The following is a 19,691-nucleotide window of genomic DNA, read 5'->3' as shown; positions in this document are numbered from 1 at the left end:
GGGGGGGGGCGTGGTGTGATGTCACAATGGGCCATGGCCGTGACCTCACGATCCCTGCCACAGGAACCCCGCATTTGTTTAGAACCCAAGGTGCTGTGGGAGATTGCGGGGGGCCCCAGCAGTGGGACCCCTGCAATTAGACATCTTATCTCCTATCCTTTGGATAGGGGATAAGATGTCTAGCAGCGGATAACCCCTTTAATCTTGTTCCTTTGGTTTCTGGGATTCTTTCCTTTGCCTCTATTAGACTGAATAATAGGGGTGGGGGAAGGGGGGATTATTATATTTTTTTTGTTTGGTTTCATTGAGTTTGTTACTATTCTGTGATATATGTCAGATAGGGATGCTTGGTATTTGCTAACTACTTACCTTTTTTTTGCATATTGTCTTTACTTCTTGATCTGTACTTTTTTGACATCATCTCATAATTCAGAGCAATGCCTTATTTCTGTATTTTGTTGAACTTAATAAAAATATGTTTAAAAAAATCTTTGAATGGTGAATTGGTTTAGTAGTGAAAAAAAACACTAGACTCTTCTTCCATAGTTGGAAAAAAAATAGCACCAAAAGGAGGAGCCCATTTTGATCTTTGCTAGGGGCTCCCCTTCTATGTTTGTTGTCAGCACACTGACAATGGACTGTTGTGTTACTTGGCATCAAAATGGATGTTCTGTATGGAATTGAAAGCATCTATATAACTTAGTGATGAGATGTAGCAGGATAAAAGCAGTGTTTACAAGATGGTTTTATCCCTGCTTGGAATCTAACATCTATTTTCTTTAAATATGGTCAAGTAAAGATATCTTGGTTCATTATTGTACAACATTGTTCTTTTCTGTGGATTTTCCGAGATTTTTAACATTGATGGCCTATCCTATGACATGTTATTGCCAACCTGCATGTATGTCCAGAATCAGGTAAAATGCAAAAATGATACCAGGGTGTGCCTAAAAAGAATTTGATTTCATATAACATAACTTGACTTGATGTCAAACCAACAATGGCCTTGAGTGTCCACTCGGGAACATCTGCCTACGTGTGGATGCTTTCACATTTTTACAGTACTGTAGAGGTCTATTTGTGCTTGGATGTTAATATATAGTTAACAGAAATATAATAATATTCATCCCTTCAACTTATTTTCGGGTTCCAGTTCTCTTCACAGGTCTTCTTTACTTTTCACAGGACCACATGTGGTCAGATCCACCCTTCTATCTGGTGACTACTTACATCTGTCAGACCCTGACCTCAGGGGCACTAGCTAAGATGTAGTTTTCTATCAAACTGTGACACAGTCGTTTTTTTCACTTTACTAGTGCCACTAGGCCTCACGAATCCTATCATATCTTTGAAACCTGACTTTACCTCTCCTTTCACTGTGTACTGGGTGCCAGCGCTTTCTCATCCTCTAATTCCTATGGGGTTTCCTGCAGAGGGGCAGGGTATTATGCAGATTTCAAGGCCCACAGTTACACAGGCAAGTAGTACTTTCAGTCCAAACTAAAAGGTTGTCTCCTTACTCTCCCAGCTTGGTTACTTCTTGCATTTAAACACTTTACAAAGCATTTCTCGCTCAGAATTGTGGCAAAAAGCAGCAGAATTACCAGACGCATTTCTCTGCCAGTAATAGATCCCTTCAGGGCACTTGCCCACACCTGTGTTCTTCATTGTATTTGGCAGCTCAGATTTTATCCTTGTCGCCAACCACTGCATTACACATGTAAGAAATCTGAAAGGAATAAATATACACGTGGGGCCCATTCAATGACTACAAGCAATTATTTTGAAAACTGTGAGGAATTGATATAGAAAGTATGTTAGATAACTGCTTAACTTTTCTCCATCACCATGTTTATTCCACAATTAAGCATAATTTGCTGAAAACAGGGGACTAATTTAAAGTTGTAAACCAAAGCTGTTCTGTTTTTTCACACTACAGTTATTTTGAAAAAAAAAAATGATAAAAATAAAAACATCCAAATCTTTTTGGAAAAATATTCTTTTTAACTAAACAACTCAAGTACCATTACAGTTAATTCACCCAAATAAGTCAAGTGTTTAGATATTACAACATGAACTGCTTCTGTATTTGTGAATTTATATAAAATATGGAAATGATTAAATTTAGCTTGTTTGCAATGTTTTGATGTTATAAACGTCTTATGAAGGGCCACATGAAAAGAAAACCTCAGATTTAAATGTTAATGATGTTATTATCTCAGTCATCATAAGTTGGGCGGCATTGTGGAACAGATTTCCCTTTGTATTAATCCTTAGAGAAGAAAACATATTTTTTTTTTTTTATCTCTGCTTCTTAGGCTCACTGTCCAGGCTGAATGCCCCATGCATTTGGAAGATTTTCCTATGGATGCACATGCCTGTCCATTAAAATTTGGCAGCTGTAAGTATTTGCCAGGCTTTGTTTGAAGGTCACTTGTTAATTAGAATGTACTGACTTGTTTTATGTCCTTATTTCATTTATTGTTGTTGCACATAATTACAATGTTCTATAACATGAAGAAGAACCAGCTATTATTAGCAAAAAAATACATTGTCCAATTCCATATAAAAACGACTATTGTTCCTGCATTTAAAGTGAGGTCTATATGTAGGTGTGTTGAATGAGCTTTGCTGCCCATTATCTTCTTCACCTCTGACTTACCAACTGTACGAGCATTTCTGATGTCACTACACTGCATAACTACATGTAGAGATGTGTTAAACACATATATTTCTGTAATTATTCATCTACTCAGCTTACGTTTGCTCTCTAGAGATAGCCTTGTGTTACAGACTTTTTTATACTCACAGAAAAAAATCTAGCATGTTTTTAAGGCACTGATATAATTATTGTTTATTTGCTGCCTAAATACAATTCATTTTTAAATAGTAACTACTGTGTAACTCCTTTACATAGCTGGCTATCCTGTTGCTCCTGGCATACATGAAACAGTACACTGTTCCTGGATTTGATAGCTTTCTCTGCTTTTCCTCATCATCACTTAAAGGGGTACTCCGGTGGAAAACATTTTTTTTTTAAATCAACTGGTGCCAGAAAGTTAAACAGATTTGTAAATGACTTCTATTAAAAAAATCTTTACCTTTCCAGTACTTTTTAGCAGCTGTATGCTACAGAGGAAATTATTTTTTTTATTTCATTTTTGTCTTGTCCACAGTGCTCCCTGCTGACACCTCTGTTCGTGTCAGGAATTGTCCAGAGCAGCATAGAAGTCATTTGCAAATCTGTTTAACTTTCTGGCACCAGTTGATTTAAAAAAAAAATAAAAATGTTTTCCATCGGAGTACCCCTTTAATATGAGAGAAAGCAGCAAGGAGGAGTAAGAGGTTATATACAACAGATCAGTGTGTTGAGTGGAAAGAATAATTAATTTAATAATGCCCATAATTCACCACTCATCTTAGCAGTTTCTGTTCAACATATACTCTTTCCCCCCGATAATATCATGCTCAATATACTTGTATACTCGTTCCCCCCATAATATTAACACATATACTCGTTCCCCTGATACTATCATGCTTAATGTGAAACTCCTCTGGCCTCAATGTAAGATTCGCCTCTGTATCCAGCTAATTCAATAGCATCCGTACCCTCCAGCATATCGCTATCTGGTTTGGCAGCGCTGCTGGCTTACTAGTGGTCCAGGGACATCATGATCGCTGCTTCTAGGTCTTTTTACTTGCCACGTCTCCGCCTCTTCACAGCACCATCAGTATCTCACTGATATCTATACTACGATCTATTTACCTGCCTCGCTCCCGTTTCCATTCATTTGGGGCTTCAGCACAACTAGGGCTGGGCGGTATACTGGTTCATACCGAATACCGAAATTTTTGGGCTGCACGATATGAATTTTAGCCGATACCGCAATACCAGTTGGGCCCCTCCCCCTTGGGAATGTATTATCAGCTCAGCACTGTCCCCACATCGGGGAACTAATCCTATGTTACCCGCCTGCGCTTTTCTGGCCCCCCCAATGAATTATCAGCCCAGCGGGGTACTACTCACAGATGTCAAGCACTGCCCTCCTCCTCTTTGTTGCGGGCCGATAAAGATAAAGAAGATAAAGAAAGATAAAGAAAATAAACTTTTAACTTACCTACGTCTGCCCTGGAACACCGGACAGCCGTCAGCCTATCACCGGCCTGAGCGATGTTCCGCCCCTGCCAGTGATAGGCTGAGCCCACTGTCATTAAGAACTCGGCTTGACAGTGGGCTCAGCCTATCACCGGCCGGAGCGATGTCCCGCCCCTACCAGTGACAGGCTGAGCCCACTGTCATGTAAGAAGCCTGCTTGACAGTGGGCTCAGCCTATCACTGGCCGGGGCGGGACATCGGCTGATAGGCTGACGGCTGTCCACGTTCCAGTCCCCGTCCTCTACGTGCGGCCGAGGTGGGTGAGTTAAAAGTTTATTTTCTGTATCTTTTGCAGCCCGGGCATAGCTATTCAGCGTACAGCAGTGGTCTCAAACCTGCAGACCTCCAGCTGTTGCAAAACTACAACTCCCAGCATGCCCGGACGGCCGTTGGCTGTCCGGGCATGCTGGGAGTTGTAGTTTTGCAACACCTGGAGGTCCGCAGGTTGGAGACCACTGGCGTACAGTGAGTTCCAGCGCCCGGCGGCCCCCAACAAAGAGGAGGAGGGCAGTGCTTGACATCTGTGAGTGGTACCCCACTGGTCTGATCATTCATTGGGGGGAGCGGAAGAGTGCTGGGGGATCAGATGATTTGGGGGGGCAAACACCGTGCACGGGTCACATGATTGGGGGGGTTGGGGGGAGCAGAACAGTGCTGGCGGGTCAGATGATTTTGGGGGGGGGGGAGCCGATCACCGCGCGCGGGTCACATGATTGGGGGGGGGTGAGAAAATACCATTATATACCGTGGAACCGCGGTAAATTAAAAAAAATACAGTGATACACATATTTGGTCATGCCACCCAGCCCTAAGCACAACACAGTGCTCTTTCAAAGCAGCACTGTCATTTTCACCATTCAGCCAAAAATAAGAAAAACTGTATCCAGTTCTCACATATACCTTCTTATCTATATGGATCATGCACATTATAATATTCAATTGTTTATATATATCTACTGTTTAAAAAAAATGTGTGTTGTGTAAACTTGTATCCTGATGACCTGGTTGTTATTACCCAGGGGACTTTTTATACTGTGTGTGTATTTTAACTCACTATGCCTAACGAAGAGTCCTTCCCGGACTCGAAACTTGTTGTTGCACCTTGAATAAAACTTTGGAATCCTGTTTTTGCACATCCACTGAGTGTGGTTTAGAATCATTTAAGAGGAGAAGTGCCTGGCAAAATCCTACCTTTGCACGGATGTGATCTGTTTATTGTCTACTTGAGTGGAAAGAAAGCAGCCATATTTTCAGGGCGGATCACACAGGCTGTACCCACAGCACAGTTAGGCTGGGTTCACATATGTCCGGCGTCCGGCATAGTTTCCCTTCTGCGTGCATCGGAGGGAAACTGATGCCAGAACTGATCCCATTCATGTGAATGGGACAGTTCACAATCATCCAGCGTCTCAAATTTGATGCCGGTTGGTTGGACACACTGGATGGCACCAGACTGTCTGGCATTCAGAAACAATGGATGCTGGGTGCCATCCAACTGATGACAACTGACGCACATTGTCATCAGTTATGGCATCAGTCGCGTCAAAATCTAGGCTGAGTTCACCTATGCTGGATGCTGGACATAGGTGAACCCAGCCTTAGTGAGGGAAGCAACATCCTGGACACACAGACCTTATATGCAGTAATGTACAGCATCTCCTATAAGTAAGTACACCCCTCAAATGTTTTTTTGTAAATATTTTATTATATCTTTTCATATGACAACTCTGAAGAAATGATAGTCTGCTTCAATGTGCACATCCTGTATAACAGTGTTTAATGTTGTGTCCCCTCACAATAACTCAACACACAGCCATTCATATCTAAACCTTGGCAACAAAATTATCTACACCCCTAAGTGAAAATGTCCAATTTGGGCCCAATGTGTCAATTGTGTGTGGCCACCATTATTTCCCTGCACCATTGTAAGCATCTTGGACATGGAGTTCACCAATGCTTGATATGTTGCCACTGGAGTCCTCTTCCACTCCTTCCTGATGACATCCCAGAGCTGGTGGATTTTAGAGACCTTGCGCTCCCCTACCTGGGGACATGCTTGAGCACCTTTTCCTTTTCCTTTAGCTAAACCTCTTCCTTTAGCTTCTTTAGTAAGTCAATTATGCGGATACAACAATAAACATTGTTACTACTTTACATTGTAGTAGAGTGTCGTTCCTACAGTGTTGTCACATAAAAAGATCTAAAATAGTAACAAAAATGTTCGGGGTGTACTCACTTGTGGGAGATACTGTATTACTGAGAGGCACACAGCCACATGAGAAATATTTGAAATTGCATATCAGGTCTCAAAATAAATAAAGGAATAGAAATTACAGCCTCATAGTAATAGCTGAGCTTCACTTTTCTAAAACTAGAGAAAACTGTATTTTGTAGGTATAGAAGTAAAAGAACACCTTTCTCCTTTAAGTGTTACAGCATTCTGATGTAATATAAATTGAATTTGAGCTTTGCAGCTGTGAATTGCCAACTATAGGTCAATGGTGATGCACACCATTCACCTATCATCTACAGCACGTAGACAGATATTTGTCTTTCACTGACAGCTTATCTTCAAGACTACTGTCCGTTTCTGGTCAAAAAATAATAAAAAATCACAGAATGGCTTTACATGTAAAGACATTGCAAGCTGATATAAATGTATGTATTATCTACCAAGAATAGATATTTAATTTCATTACATGGTAGAGTTAAATGCAACTCTTTTAAGGTTCCATACATTTAAATAAATATTTTGAGTAAATACAACTTATTTGTTCATTACAATCATTTGAGAAGTGTAGATATACAAGACATAAGGCAACGCTGTGTTTAGTGACATGCTAGAAATTTCAACGTGTCGCATTTCTGAGTTTTTTTTTTATTATACAGCTGTTTCTTGTATCAGGCACAGATATCCCCGATTTCTGTTAGTTATTTGCTAAATTTCTAAAGGAATATTGTAATGGAGTGGGTAGCTTTAGTGTATAACTAAATTATTAGTTACATATGATCAGGCTGCTTGAGTTGAGTAAAATGTTCTGTAAAACTGAAGGCTTAATCTACTAGTAACATCCCCCAGATAACATCAACATAGATGTGTAATGTCTATGAGTAAAGGGGAGCTGTCAGGAAAACAGGGTTCTAAATATGCACATGTCTAGATCATCAGGATTCTGAGCATCCTTTTATTTTTTTTATTTTTTTTACTCTTTATAGTCCTTTTTTAGAGCCAAAATATATACCTTTTTGTTAAGATGTAAATGAGGCTAAAAAGCCTAAAGGGGTGTTTCCTAGCATGACAAGAGCCCAGGTAAGAACAACCCATCTCCTCTTTATCTAGTGGCTTCAGTCAAATTACCATACTGGGGAATGTCCCTGGGTTTTTGAGAATATTAACAAAAATCTTTAGATTTCAGCCTAGAAAGGACTATGTATGGAGATAAAAACAGGTAAATCTGAAATCTTGATAAGTAGCTCTAGCTAGTCATGGACTTATTTACACCCCCTTTTCCTACTAACAGGGCCACTTTATCTTTACTATATCTTGAAAATAATAGTCATCTGTTTTGCTTAGGACACAATTTGAGATATAAGCAGCGTTATGTTAAAGAAGAACTGCTTTTTTCTGCCTATATCATGTCCACTCACCATCACTAGTCCTACAGCACCATTTGTTTTATTTCATCTCAGCTTCATCTATGTTTTATTCCTCTAGTTTGCTTATGTGATCACCAGTCTAACCCTCCCAATCTTCCAGTGCCTAATGGTTACAACAGAATGTCAGACTGTGACTTCCTGTCGAGTACAGGAGGACATCATTACTGACCATATCCCCTCCTGCTAGCTCCCAGACCCCTCCCCACCTCTATTAGCTTTATCTGCTATTACTATGGGATAAGGATATATATATATATATATATATATATATATATATATATATATATATATAGTAATTATACACCTCCCCTTTTTTTTCAGTTTTTTTGCAGTGATTTTCCCCAAATCATAGTAAATGGAGATAGGAAAAAACATGTTGTTGTTACTGCAATTTGTCAAGACAGCGAAAATGCTGTAAAAATGTGTGAAAACATTTAGTAAAAATTCCTAAAATGCTTATTTAATACAAGGCAGATATTTGAAACTGGGGTGCAGCATTTTAGAAGGGGAAGGGGTATAAGCCATTTATTTACCAATATTCTACTATGAATAAAACACCATCAGTGGAAAATGTTGCAATACTGTTTTAAGTCAAACATGTAAAATCTTGATTTGTTTGCTTGATGCAGATGCTTATACAACTTCAGAAGTGACATATGTATGGACCCGTAATGCCACAGAGTCGGTTGTGGTGGCACCAGATGGCTCTAGACTTAATCAGTATGTCCTTTTAGGCCATTTGGTTGGAAAGGAAACCATTAAGTCAAGTACTGGTAAGTACATTAGAAGAGTAAAAAAAAATTAACTTATTTTATGGATTTACTTTTCAAATAAAGTATAGTGTATGTCTTCTTTGTTGTTAAGAACCAGCAGTGCAGATACTGGAGGGTCCCAGTTTCAGATTCCTCATCGGGCCCTTCAGTACTGCCAAGTACTGGACACAATAATTATGGATATTTATTATGCTATTACTGTCTGCCCATGGGCTGCCTTCTTCCTTTGTGCCATTCTGTGGCTGCATAGATAAGGATCAAACTTCCCTATGACTCCTTGAAATCTGAAGGAGGGGATGAGGGAGTTTCGTGGAGAGTCTAGAAATCTAGGAGATCTCTCTATGGACTTTTATTCACTTCAGTTGCTACAAGGCACATTTGATAAATAACATGTTTGGTCGTTTTTATGTTGTAGCTATTTATTTTATATTTATAAATCTTTACCTGAGGACAGCTATATTTATGGTGCACATTTCCTTCTTGTATTTTGCAGATTATACAGAAGGGTATGTGCCCTTTAGGGTACCTGAAATAATAAGAGTCACTGATAATTATAGTGTTCTGGAAGTGAGTGAGTACAATGGTTTCCATATGAGACCAAGAGAGCCGTCCATATACAGAGCTTGAAGTCCTTATAGAGAGGCAGGTTTGCGCTAATCTAGTAGACTGGCTATTGTTTAGAGAGGCTTTTACATGGTTCAATCATTTGCAGGCTGATCTACATAACAAATGCTAGATCGTTTCTGCACAAACTGATGTGGGGCTAAGCTGATAAAGGGCAATGCTGTGACACTTCAGCAGCTTGGTCCTGCCTCCTTGACACTTCAGCCAAAAAAATAAAAAGCCTTATTATATAACTTCTCCAATGGCCATCGGCTTTATAGAAGATAACTTTCATGTTATTGCATCAATATCAGTCAGCTCATAGTGTGCAGATGGACTGGAAGATTTAATTTAACTATTTAGATGCTGTGATCCACGGTGATTTACAGAGACAGGTGTCTCCTTCTGTGATCCATCAACATGCATGATGTGAATGCAGTTACAGGAGCCAATGGTTGCCATAGCAGCTGAGGCCTAACAATGGCCCCCAGGCCTGACAAAGCTGTATGCCTATTAAGCTAGAGGCACAGCCTGATAGATTGATTGGTGTTGACAGGCAATATTGTTTTGGTAAGTATACCAAAACAATATTGCCTGTTACCACCAAGCAATCTATCAGGCTGTGCCTTTAGCTTAATAGGCATATAGCTATGTACATGCAAAGTATAGCAAAGTATCACATAAGTGATCAAACTATCAGAATTTAGCCAACAGTGGGTAATAATGATCAATAAAATAAAAATACATTTTAGTTTAAAAAAAAAAAAGTGCACAGTACAAAAACATTAAAACAATGTTTTCCCTTAAAAATGGAAATAAGTTGCAAATAACAATTAACCCTAGAGATAACCATATATGGTATTGCTTTTATTGTTTTAAAATCCTTGAAAAATGTCAATCAATAAACTATATGTACCTCCAAATATTACAAATAAATATAACAACTCATTGCAGAAAAAAGTGCCCTCATACAGCTAAGTTGATGGAAATGTAAAAAAAAAAAAGTTTTTCCTTTTAGAATGCAACATTTAAATTGTTTTTTCATAAAAATGATTGTGCTAAAATACTTATATGAGAAAGATGAATAGTGATAGAAAGGTGTGTAAAATCTGGCAGAATTGCTTTTTATTTTATTTTATTTTTTGCATTCTGATTTAAAAACATAAACTAATAAATAAATCATATTTACCCCCAAATGGTTCTGTTGAAAAATACACCTTTAGTAAAGAGTATACGTGAAAATATTGTAGAGGTCCCACATCAAACCAAGGTCCCAATCTCATATGCAGCAAATTATAATCTCAAAATATTAACGTCAAAACATATGGGGATATGTACCTTTGAAATTTAACTTTTACTATATATATATATATATATATATATATATATATATATATACCGTGTATATATATATATATATATATATATATATATATATATATAAATATATATATATACTGTGAGAAAAATTTATAAAACATTTTCTATAGTGCTAAGATACTGTGATCCTGTATAAATGAATATCATTCATTTGTTTTTCCTGCAAAGAAGAGATGTGCCAGGACACCTAGGCTGTAGGCTTTTATATACACATATCAACGGCCATACCTGTGAAAAAGAAATAACATATATTTTGCTTTCTTTGTTTCCTCCAGATGCCTGTAAAATCATTTTTTTTCCGGTCAAGCCAGTACTCACAGTTCTGAGAGTCACATTTCATTCCCAGAGCTGATCACTAACCTGCTGTCATGCAGAGAGCCAAGGTTGCTCGGCTGCTGGCGCTCACCAGCTCTGGACTCGGTGTCTGCTGTCATATCCGCTCTGGACAGCCGCATCACTTCCGCCCTCTCAGTTCTGCATGATGCTTCTGCATGACGCTTCACGGTGGGGGTGGTATCTGCGCATTCCTGGTCGCAATCATGTGATCGCGATCCAGGATAAACATAGTGACACACATTAATGCCCCATCACGGATCACGGCCAGTATTAAAATATTCTACAAAAATGTATAGAATATTGTATTATAATTTAAGGGGGATCCTGAATTCTCGAACAAAGAGATACAGTTACAGAGTAACGTGGAATTTTTTTAATATCAATTCAATGAGCTAAAACATCTTCAATGCATAAGAGACCTACAAGACTTTAAGGAAAATTGAGAGTATTTATCAATAGAGAGAGTTCAAAAAGAGTCAGAAACAGAGGCTTCCACTTCAGATACTGATTTATCAGGTAATGAAAGAACAGGTGGAAGGGGAAATAGAGGACATGGTCTGGGTAGAAGGAGAGGAGGAAGAGGTAGAGGCAGACCTAGAGGAAACAACAGGAATACCAACTCACAACAATGGGGTCCCCCCTCATCATCATCATCGGCCTCCTCTTTTATAGAGCGGGACCCATACACCCTAAGATACCCCCAGAAATCTGACTTAAATAAAATAGGGGAACATTCAAAACCGGAAGACTCACAAATAATTAATCTCTCTCATACCCAATTATCATCAACACAAACACAAGTACATTAAGAAAGGGCTTTCTTTTGTCCCAACTGTTAAATTCAGCGCTTTTGAGTGGGTTAAGGACCTGCATTTATTTACAAGAAAACTGAAATGGCATAAATTCCATCATCTACGGAAAAAAGAGTATCACAGTTAAGGACCTTAAAACCTCTAGAGACCTTGAGGAATTGACAAATGAACAATCCCGTTTTGAAGGCCCATTTACAAACTGTAAGATTAAAAATAAAAGTTTCCCTCCAATAGGAGATACATCTAGCATTGACATATTTTTGGAATTAGTTCTGAAGGACATTAATACATTTCAGCCTCCTTTTTTTGACCTAATGGAGAACCTCTCAAATAACTGCAAAATGCGGATAATATTATAGTGAAACCCTCAGATAAAGGGGGTAATATTGTACTCCTGGAAAAGTACACAATATACCCATATGTGTTATAAGTTTTTAGATGACAGGGAAACATATGAGGTCCTGTACAGGGACCCTACAGAAGTCTATAAAAGGGAACTTATGGATTTGGTCTTGGAGGCTTTCAATGAGAAATTAATTGACACCAATGAGAGGGACTTTCTAGTACCTGCTAATCCCATTACTCTATGCCCTCCCAAAGATACATAAAGGCACAGTGCCACTAAAGACAGACCTATTGTCTCCGGAATAGGAGGGTTGGGCCAGAACGTAGGAGTCTGCATAGACAAGGTCTTGAGGCAATTCATTCTGACATTGCCCTATTGCCCATATTTGAGGGACACCACGGACATCCTAAAAAGGATAGAGGGTCTATCTATGGAACAGGACGCAATCTTGGGCAGTATAGACGTTGAAGCACTTTATTCTTCGATACATCACAATCTGGGATTGCAGGCAGTTTCCTACTTCCTCTCTACCAGAGGAATACAATTCCAGAGACATAATGAATTTGTATTAAAATTGCTTGAGTTTGTGCTCACCAGAAATAATTTTCTCTACAATGACTGCATTTACCACCAGTTTAGGGTCACTTGCTCCTGGGCTGGTGGGAGGCCACAACAGTACTTGCGGACGAAAGATACATTTTTGTTGAGCACAAATTACTATAGATGAGGTTCATGGATGATATTTTCATTCTATGGAATGGAACGACATCTGAATATGAGCAATTTATTTGTTCTTGCACTTTGGTCTCTACTTTAATCAGAAATGGAGAGAGAAAGTCTGGCATTTCTAGATGTGAGCATCTAAAAAAGACAAGGAAGGGAAACTCCAGAGTACAATCTTTAGGAAAAAGACCTCCACGAACAGCCTTCTGAGGTGGGAGAGCTGCCATCCGGTCCCTCTCAAAAAAAAGGGGGATACCGAAGAGGCAGTGTCTCCGCCACAGGAGGAACTGTTCAACAATGAAAAACTTTCAGATGCAAGCTGGAGATTTGAGGCTAAGATTTTTGGACAGAGGATACGCAGATTACATTTTACGAAATGCATGCAAGACAACACTATCTAGGACCCGGGAAGAGCTCCTCACCCCAAGGGTGAAGTTATTGATTGAGGGCCCAATAAGAATTGTGGGTACTTTTGATAGAGCGGCGGATCATAACAGGTCGATTATATCTGACCACTGGGATATTCTTAAAATGGACAATGACCTGATGCAGGTAGTGGGAGACAGACCCCTCATAACCTATAGATATGACAATTTAAGAGACCTTCTTGTACAAAGTCATCTACAACCTGAAAATATACAACCAAATATGTGGTTAGAGAGGAGCACCCCAACAAATGAATGATATTCTACTTATATAAATTGTGGATACTTGGAGCTAATAAACTAAAATCTCTGTGATAGGAAAAACTTTCTTTTACAGGTGGAATCATACAAATGTTAAGCGTGGGTAATAGAATATCATGTTACCTTAGCTACAGTTATGTGTCACCACTGATGAATCTGCTTATCATCTGGCAGCAGAAACACGTTTGGTGACTGTTGAATGCATACATATGTGAATATAGCTCTAATTTGGTAACATGCCATTTCTGCAAATAATTGTAGTAACCCTTTGTCCCCTTGGACGGACGTGCAAAGAGCTCAAGGGAAAGGATCACAGTATCTTAGCACTATAGAAAATCTTCTATTCGTTTTTCTCCCGGTGTATATATATATATATATATATATATATATATATATATATATATATATACACAAATACAAAAAGCACTGATACAGCCACTGTACATTGATGGAGAATAAAATATGATTATGGTGCCTGGAATGCAATGCTAAAGAATTAGGTCCTCAAGGAGTTAATATCTTAATATGTTCAAAGAGATTGAAATGCCTTAAATACCATACATTATTATGGACAGATGAAATGTTTTTGCTCTTTTTTATAACCTTTTTATGACAGGATCTTGTTATTGCATATAGAGAAATGAGAGAATCCTGTGCAGCCTTTCATGCTAGGAGTTATCTGTACTGTGAACAAAATTCTCATTTGGATTTTTCTGTCTGGCAGGAGAGTACACGGTTATGACAACACATTTTCACTTGAAGCGAAAAATTGGTTATTTTGTGATTCAGACCTATCTCCCCTGCATTATGACAGTCATTTTGTCTCAGGTGTCATTCTGGCTGAACAGGGAGTCTGTTCCTGCAAGAACAGTCTTTGGTGAGTAAATATAGCAGTGCACATACATGGTGATTGAAAAAGTATGGTGCCAAATTATAGCCTCCATATTCATAACCCATAGCACAAATTTAACATGAAAAAACACAATATCTATCCGAGTTATATATATTCACTTCAAATGTTTAAATTGATTTCCATTGGTGACATGGCAGATGTCTAGGTTGTAGTAAAGTTCTGTCCAGATGCGTGTCACATTATCCTCGGATGTAGACTCCACTGTTTTCACTGACTGGAACGACAGATACATTGAGTTCCTGACGTATCCCCACAATAAGAAGTGTCAGGCTATTAGATCTAACGATCGTGGAGGTCAGCACAATATTGGTAAATTGTTCTTTCTGGCAAGACTGATCCAACATTGTGAACATTTTCTGAGCCCCAAATTCTAACATTGACGTGACTAACCTTCCCTCTGAGATAAAAGGTCACCTCATAAAATTGGCAATAGGCACATCATTTCAGTTTGTCGCCATACCATGGTTTGTGGCACCAGTAGATCCATACTAGTCAGCCTAGTATTTATTTGATTTTAAGTCCATAGCAATATACCACTCATGTTACTTTAAAGGGGTTTGCCAGGGAAAAAACTTTTTTCTATATATCAACTGGCTCCAGATAGTTAAACAGATTTGTAAATTACTTCTATTAAAAAATCTTAATCCTTCCATTAATTATCAACTGCTGAAGTTGAGTTGTTCTTTTCTGTCTGGCAACAGTGCTCTCTGCTGACATATCTGCTTGTCTCGAGAACTGCACAGAGTAGAAGAGGTTGGCTATGGGGATTTGCTTCTACTCTGGACAGTTCCCGAGACAGGTGTCATCAGAGAGCACTTAGACAGAAAAAACAACTCAACTTGAGCAGCTCATAAGTACTGAAAGGATTAATATTTTTTAATAGAAGTAATTTACAAATTTGTTTAACTTTTTGGAGCCAGTTGATATAGAAAAAAAAGTTTTTTCCTAGATAACCCCTTTAACTGCAGGCCTTTACTTTTGCATCATCTTTTCTGAATCACTCTGTCATTATGGCTATTTTATAAAAAAAAAAAAAAATCTATAGACTTTCAGTAAACCATAGTGTTACATAGTGTGTAATAGAAAGTCACATAAAATGTACAATTATAATTTGATGAAAATACTTACAGAGGACCTGTCTGCTCTTCTGTCATGTCTGTTTTAAGAAATACTTGTGTTCTTCATGAACAATTCTGGGGCATATTTTTCATAACTCTGATTTGTGGAATTACTCTATTATTCCTTTTTAAAAGTTTGAGGGGTTACCAGTGGGGGGTGTCGCTTTATACTGTATCTGTATAACTTTGTATAATCTGTATAGTGGGAACCTGGGGGGACATTTATCAAAGCATTTAGTGTTTTTTGGGTTTATTTTGCTTAAAATTGTTGCAAAAAAGTCGCACTTGCTTTTTGCTTGTGCAGTGTCCTAAGCAAAACATTTTTTATCATGCTTACCAAAGCACAAAGTGATTTTTGACTTGCAGTGGTCAGAGATTCATCAAGTGCGAAAGTCGCAAAAAAGTCGCATGAAAAAACCTACTAAATTTACTCCAGCTCAGACATGGAGCAGAAAAAGCCACTACCAAAGCAAAAAAAGAAAAATTGGTTACATGAAAGAAATTTATCCACAGGCTGAAAGCAGTTGATAAATAACCACTCATCACCAAACAATTAGACCATATTAGACAAGGAACACAATGATATAGAAAAAAGGTAAACATTTTATTGAATAACAATCAATATTAAAAGGACATATATAAAAGACACATAATGGCACAACAACAGAGCTCGGACAGATGAGTGGAGGGTAGAGGCATCAATTAGATGTAATAAAATATTGCTCTTATAAAGAATTGTATAGGGCCATATATCGGATCTGTGCCTGATAATAGAATCCTTGAGAAGAATAGGCTAAAACAATAATAAATAATACAGAAACTGACAGCAGGTATAACCCCAAAACTGTGTATTAATGCTATAAAACAAACATGAGAAAAGGGTGGTAACCAATTTAAATGTCACTTAGTATCCAAAGACAGCTTCCGATAAAGACATCAAGACATAATAAAACAAAGGAAGATCATGCACCCTAGAGAGCAATGCCTCTTACCTCCTACCCCAAACGCGTTTTCGCAATGTGGCTTCGTCAGGGGGATTGTTATTCAATAAAATGTATACCTTTTTTCTATATCATTGTGTTCCTTGTCTAATATGGTCTAATTGTTTGGTGTTGAGTGCTGTTGGCGACCATAGGACATTGTACTTCAGATGGCCTTTAAACACATTGGGTAATTTACAGTTGATAGATAAGTCGCACATAAGCAAAAGAATTGTAAGAAAAAAAAAAACTAGAAAAAGGAATACATAAGCAAACATTGATAAATGTCCCCCCTGGAGGTCAATCATCTCTAGGCTTTCACAGTGCTCACTTCTGAGCCCATGTGATTCTCATGTCATAAATGTATGTGATATGTTAATGTAAGACAATCCATGACACACTATAGTTACATCATGTTTTTCTTTTAATGATGCAACACTGTCACGATGCCGGCTGGCAGGAGGTGGATCCTCTGTGCCAGAGAGGGATTGGCGAGGACCGCGCTAGTGGACCGGTTCTAAGCCACTACAGGTTTTCACCAGAGCCCGCCGCAAAGCGGGATGGTCTTGCTGCGGCGGTAGTGACCAGGTCGTATCCACTAGCAACGGCTCACCTCTCTGACTGCTGAAGATACTGAAGATAGGCGAGGTACAAGGGAGTAGGCAGAAGCAAGGTCGGACGTAGCAGAAGGTCGAGGCAGGCAGCAAGGATCGTAGTCAGGGGCAACGGCAGGAGGTCAGGAACACGGGCTAGGAACAGACAAGGGAACGCTTTCACTAGGCACTAAGGCAACAAGATCCGGCAAGGGAGTGCAGGGGAAGTGAGGTAATATAGGGAAGTGCACAGGTGATCACACTAATAGGTAATTGGGAAGATTGGGCCAGGCACCAACATTGGTGCACTGGCCCTTTAAATCGCAGAGACCCGGCGCGCGCGCGCCCTAGGGAGCGGGGCCGCGCGCCGGGACAGGACCGACGGAGAGCGAGTCAGGTACGGGGACCGGGGTGCGCATCGCGAGCGGGCGCCACCCGCATCGCGAATCGCATCCCGGCTGGAGGCGGGACCGCAGCGCACCCGGTCAGTGGATCTGACCGGGGCGCTGCAGCAACGAGGATGAGGCGAGCGCTCCGGGGAGGAACGGGGACCCGGAGCGCTCGGCGTAACAGTACCCCCCCCCTTGGGTCTCCCCCTCTTCTTGGGGCCAAAGAACCTGAGGAAAAAAAAGTCAATTTTTCCGTGATGAGGTCCGATGCACATTAGGAGGGGTTCTGTGCGGAAACGCATGAGACAGTCCAATCTTTCATTGTTAATACAATAGATGTAGAGGGGTCTGGCGAGACTGGTCACGGGGACGTAGAACCTGTTGATGAGAGAGGCCAAAAAAATTTTTCCTGCAGATCCGGAATCCAAGAAGACCATAGTAGAGAAGGAGAAGGTAGAGGCAGATATCCGCACAGGCACAGTAAGGCGTGGAGAAGCAGAGTTGACATCAAGAACTGTGTCACCTTTGTGCGGAGTCAGCGTACGTCTTTCCAGGCGGGGAGGACGGATAGGACAATCCTTCAGGAAGTGTTCGGTACCGGCATAGTACAGGCAAAGATTCTCCATGCGGCGTCGTGTCCTCTCTTGAGGTGTCAAGCGAGACCGGTCAACTTGCATAGCCTCCGTGGCGGGAAGCACAGGAACGGATTGCAGAGGACCAGAGGAGAGAGGAGCCGGGGAGAAAAAACGCTTCGTGCGAACAAAGTCCATATCCAGGCGGAGCTCCAGACGCCATCCGGAAGAACGCATGTCAATGCGAGTGGCAAGATGAATGAGTTCATGTAGGTCAGCAGGAGTCTCTCGTGCGGCCAGAACATCTTTAATGTTGCTGGATAGGCCTTTTTTAAAGGTCGCGCAGAGAACCTCACTATTCCAGGACAATTCGTAAGCAAGAGCACGGAACTGAATGGCGTACTCGCCAACGGAAGAAACACCCTGTTCCAGGTTCAGCAGGGCAATCTCGGCAGAAGAAGCTCGGGCAGGCTCCTCGAAGACACCACGGACCTCAGCGAAGAAGGACTGGACTGTGGCTGTGGCAGAATCATTGCGGTCCCCATCAAACTTGTCCGGCAGGGACAAGCAGGGGTTAGGAACGGCCGGTTGCTGCGGAGGAGTTGCAGGAGCCGGCGGAGGAGATGGTTGTTGCAGCTGTAGCTGTGACTGAAGTTGCTGTATCTGCGGCAGCAGCTGCTGTGACTGAAGTTGCTGTATCTGCGGCAGCAGCTGCTGTAACTGTGACTGAAGACGCTGTGTCTCGGAGATCAAGTATGCCAGCTGTTGATCTCGTTGGGCGATCTTTACGCCAAATTTGTCCGGCAGGGACAAGCAGGGGTTAGGAACGGCCGGTTGCTGCGGAGGAGTTGCAGGAGCCGGCGGAGGAGATGGTAGTTGCAGCTGTAGCTGTTGCTGTATCTGCAGCTGCTGTATCTGTGACTGAATACGCAGTGCCTCGGAGGTCAAGTATGCCAGCTGTTGATCTCGTTGGGCGATCTTTAAGGCTAGCTGGGCGACCAGTGTAGGATCTTCAGCGGGATCCATGGCCGGATCTACTGTCACGATGCCGGCTGGCAGGAGGTGGATCCTCTGTGCCAGAGAGGGATTGGCGAGGACCGCGCTAGTGGACCGGTTCTAAGCCACTACAGGTTTTCACCAGAGCCCGCCGCAAAGCGGGATGGTCTTGCTGCGGCGGTAGTGACCAGGTCGTATCCACTAGCAACGGCTCACCTCTCTGACTGCTGAAGATACTGAAGATAGGCGAGGTACAAGGGAGTAGGCAGAAGCAAGGTCGGACGTAGCAGAAGGTCGAGGCAGGCAGCAAGGATCGTAGTCAGGGGCAACGGCAGGAGGTCAGGAACACGGGCTAGGAACAGACAAGGGAACGCTTTCACTAGGCACTAAGGCAACAAGATCCGGCAAGGGAGTGCAGGGGAAGTGAGGTAATATAGGGAAGTGCACAGGTGATCACACTAATAGGTAATTGGGAAGATTGGGCCAGGCACCAACATTGGTGCACTGGCCCTTTAAATCGCAGAGACCCGGCGCGCGCGCGCCCTAGGGAGCGGGGCCGCGCGCCGGGACAGGACCGACGGAGAGCGAGTCAGGTACGGGGACCGGGGTGCGCATCGCGAGCGGGCGCCACCCGCATCGCGAATCGCATCCCGGCTGG

At 41.0% G+C, this 19,691-nt stretch overlaps 1 protein-coding gene across 3 annotated transcripts in view; it reads left to right on the top strand.

Moving 5' to 3' along the window:
- GABRA2 (gamma-aminobutyric acid type A receptor subunit alpha2) overlaps positions 1-19,691 on the top strand; it is a 204,027-nt gene that overhangs the window by 126,919 nt on the left and 57,417 nt on the right. For all 3 annotated transcript variants that reach the window (XM_056557356.1, XM_056557366.1, XM_056557375.1), the window contains 3 exons: positions 2,319-2,401; positions 8,443-8,586; positions 14,197-14,349. In XM_056557356.1, coding sequence (XP_056413331.1) covers positions 2,319-2,401; positions 8,443-8,586; positions 14,197-14,349 — 380 coding nt within the window. The remainder of the gene's footprint in view (positions 1-2,318; positions 2,402-8,442; positions 8,587-14,196; positions 14,350-19,691) is intronic.

The sequence above is a fragment of the Hyla sarda genome, chromosome 1 (genome assembly GCF_029499605.1).
Source record: "Hyla sarda isolate aHylSar1 chromosome 1, aHylSar1.hap1, whole genome shotgun sequence".
In the NCBI taxonomy this organism is placed as follows: Eukaryota; Metazoa; Chordata; class Amphibia; order Anura; family Hylidae; genus Hyla; species Hyla sarda.
The sequence above is the reverse complement of the archived record's forward strand: the minus strand, read 5'-3'. Positions and strand labels throughout refer to the sequence as shown.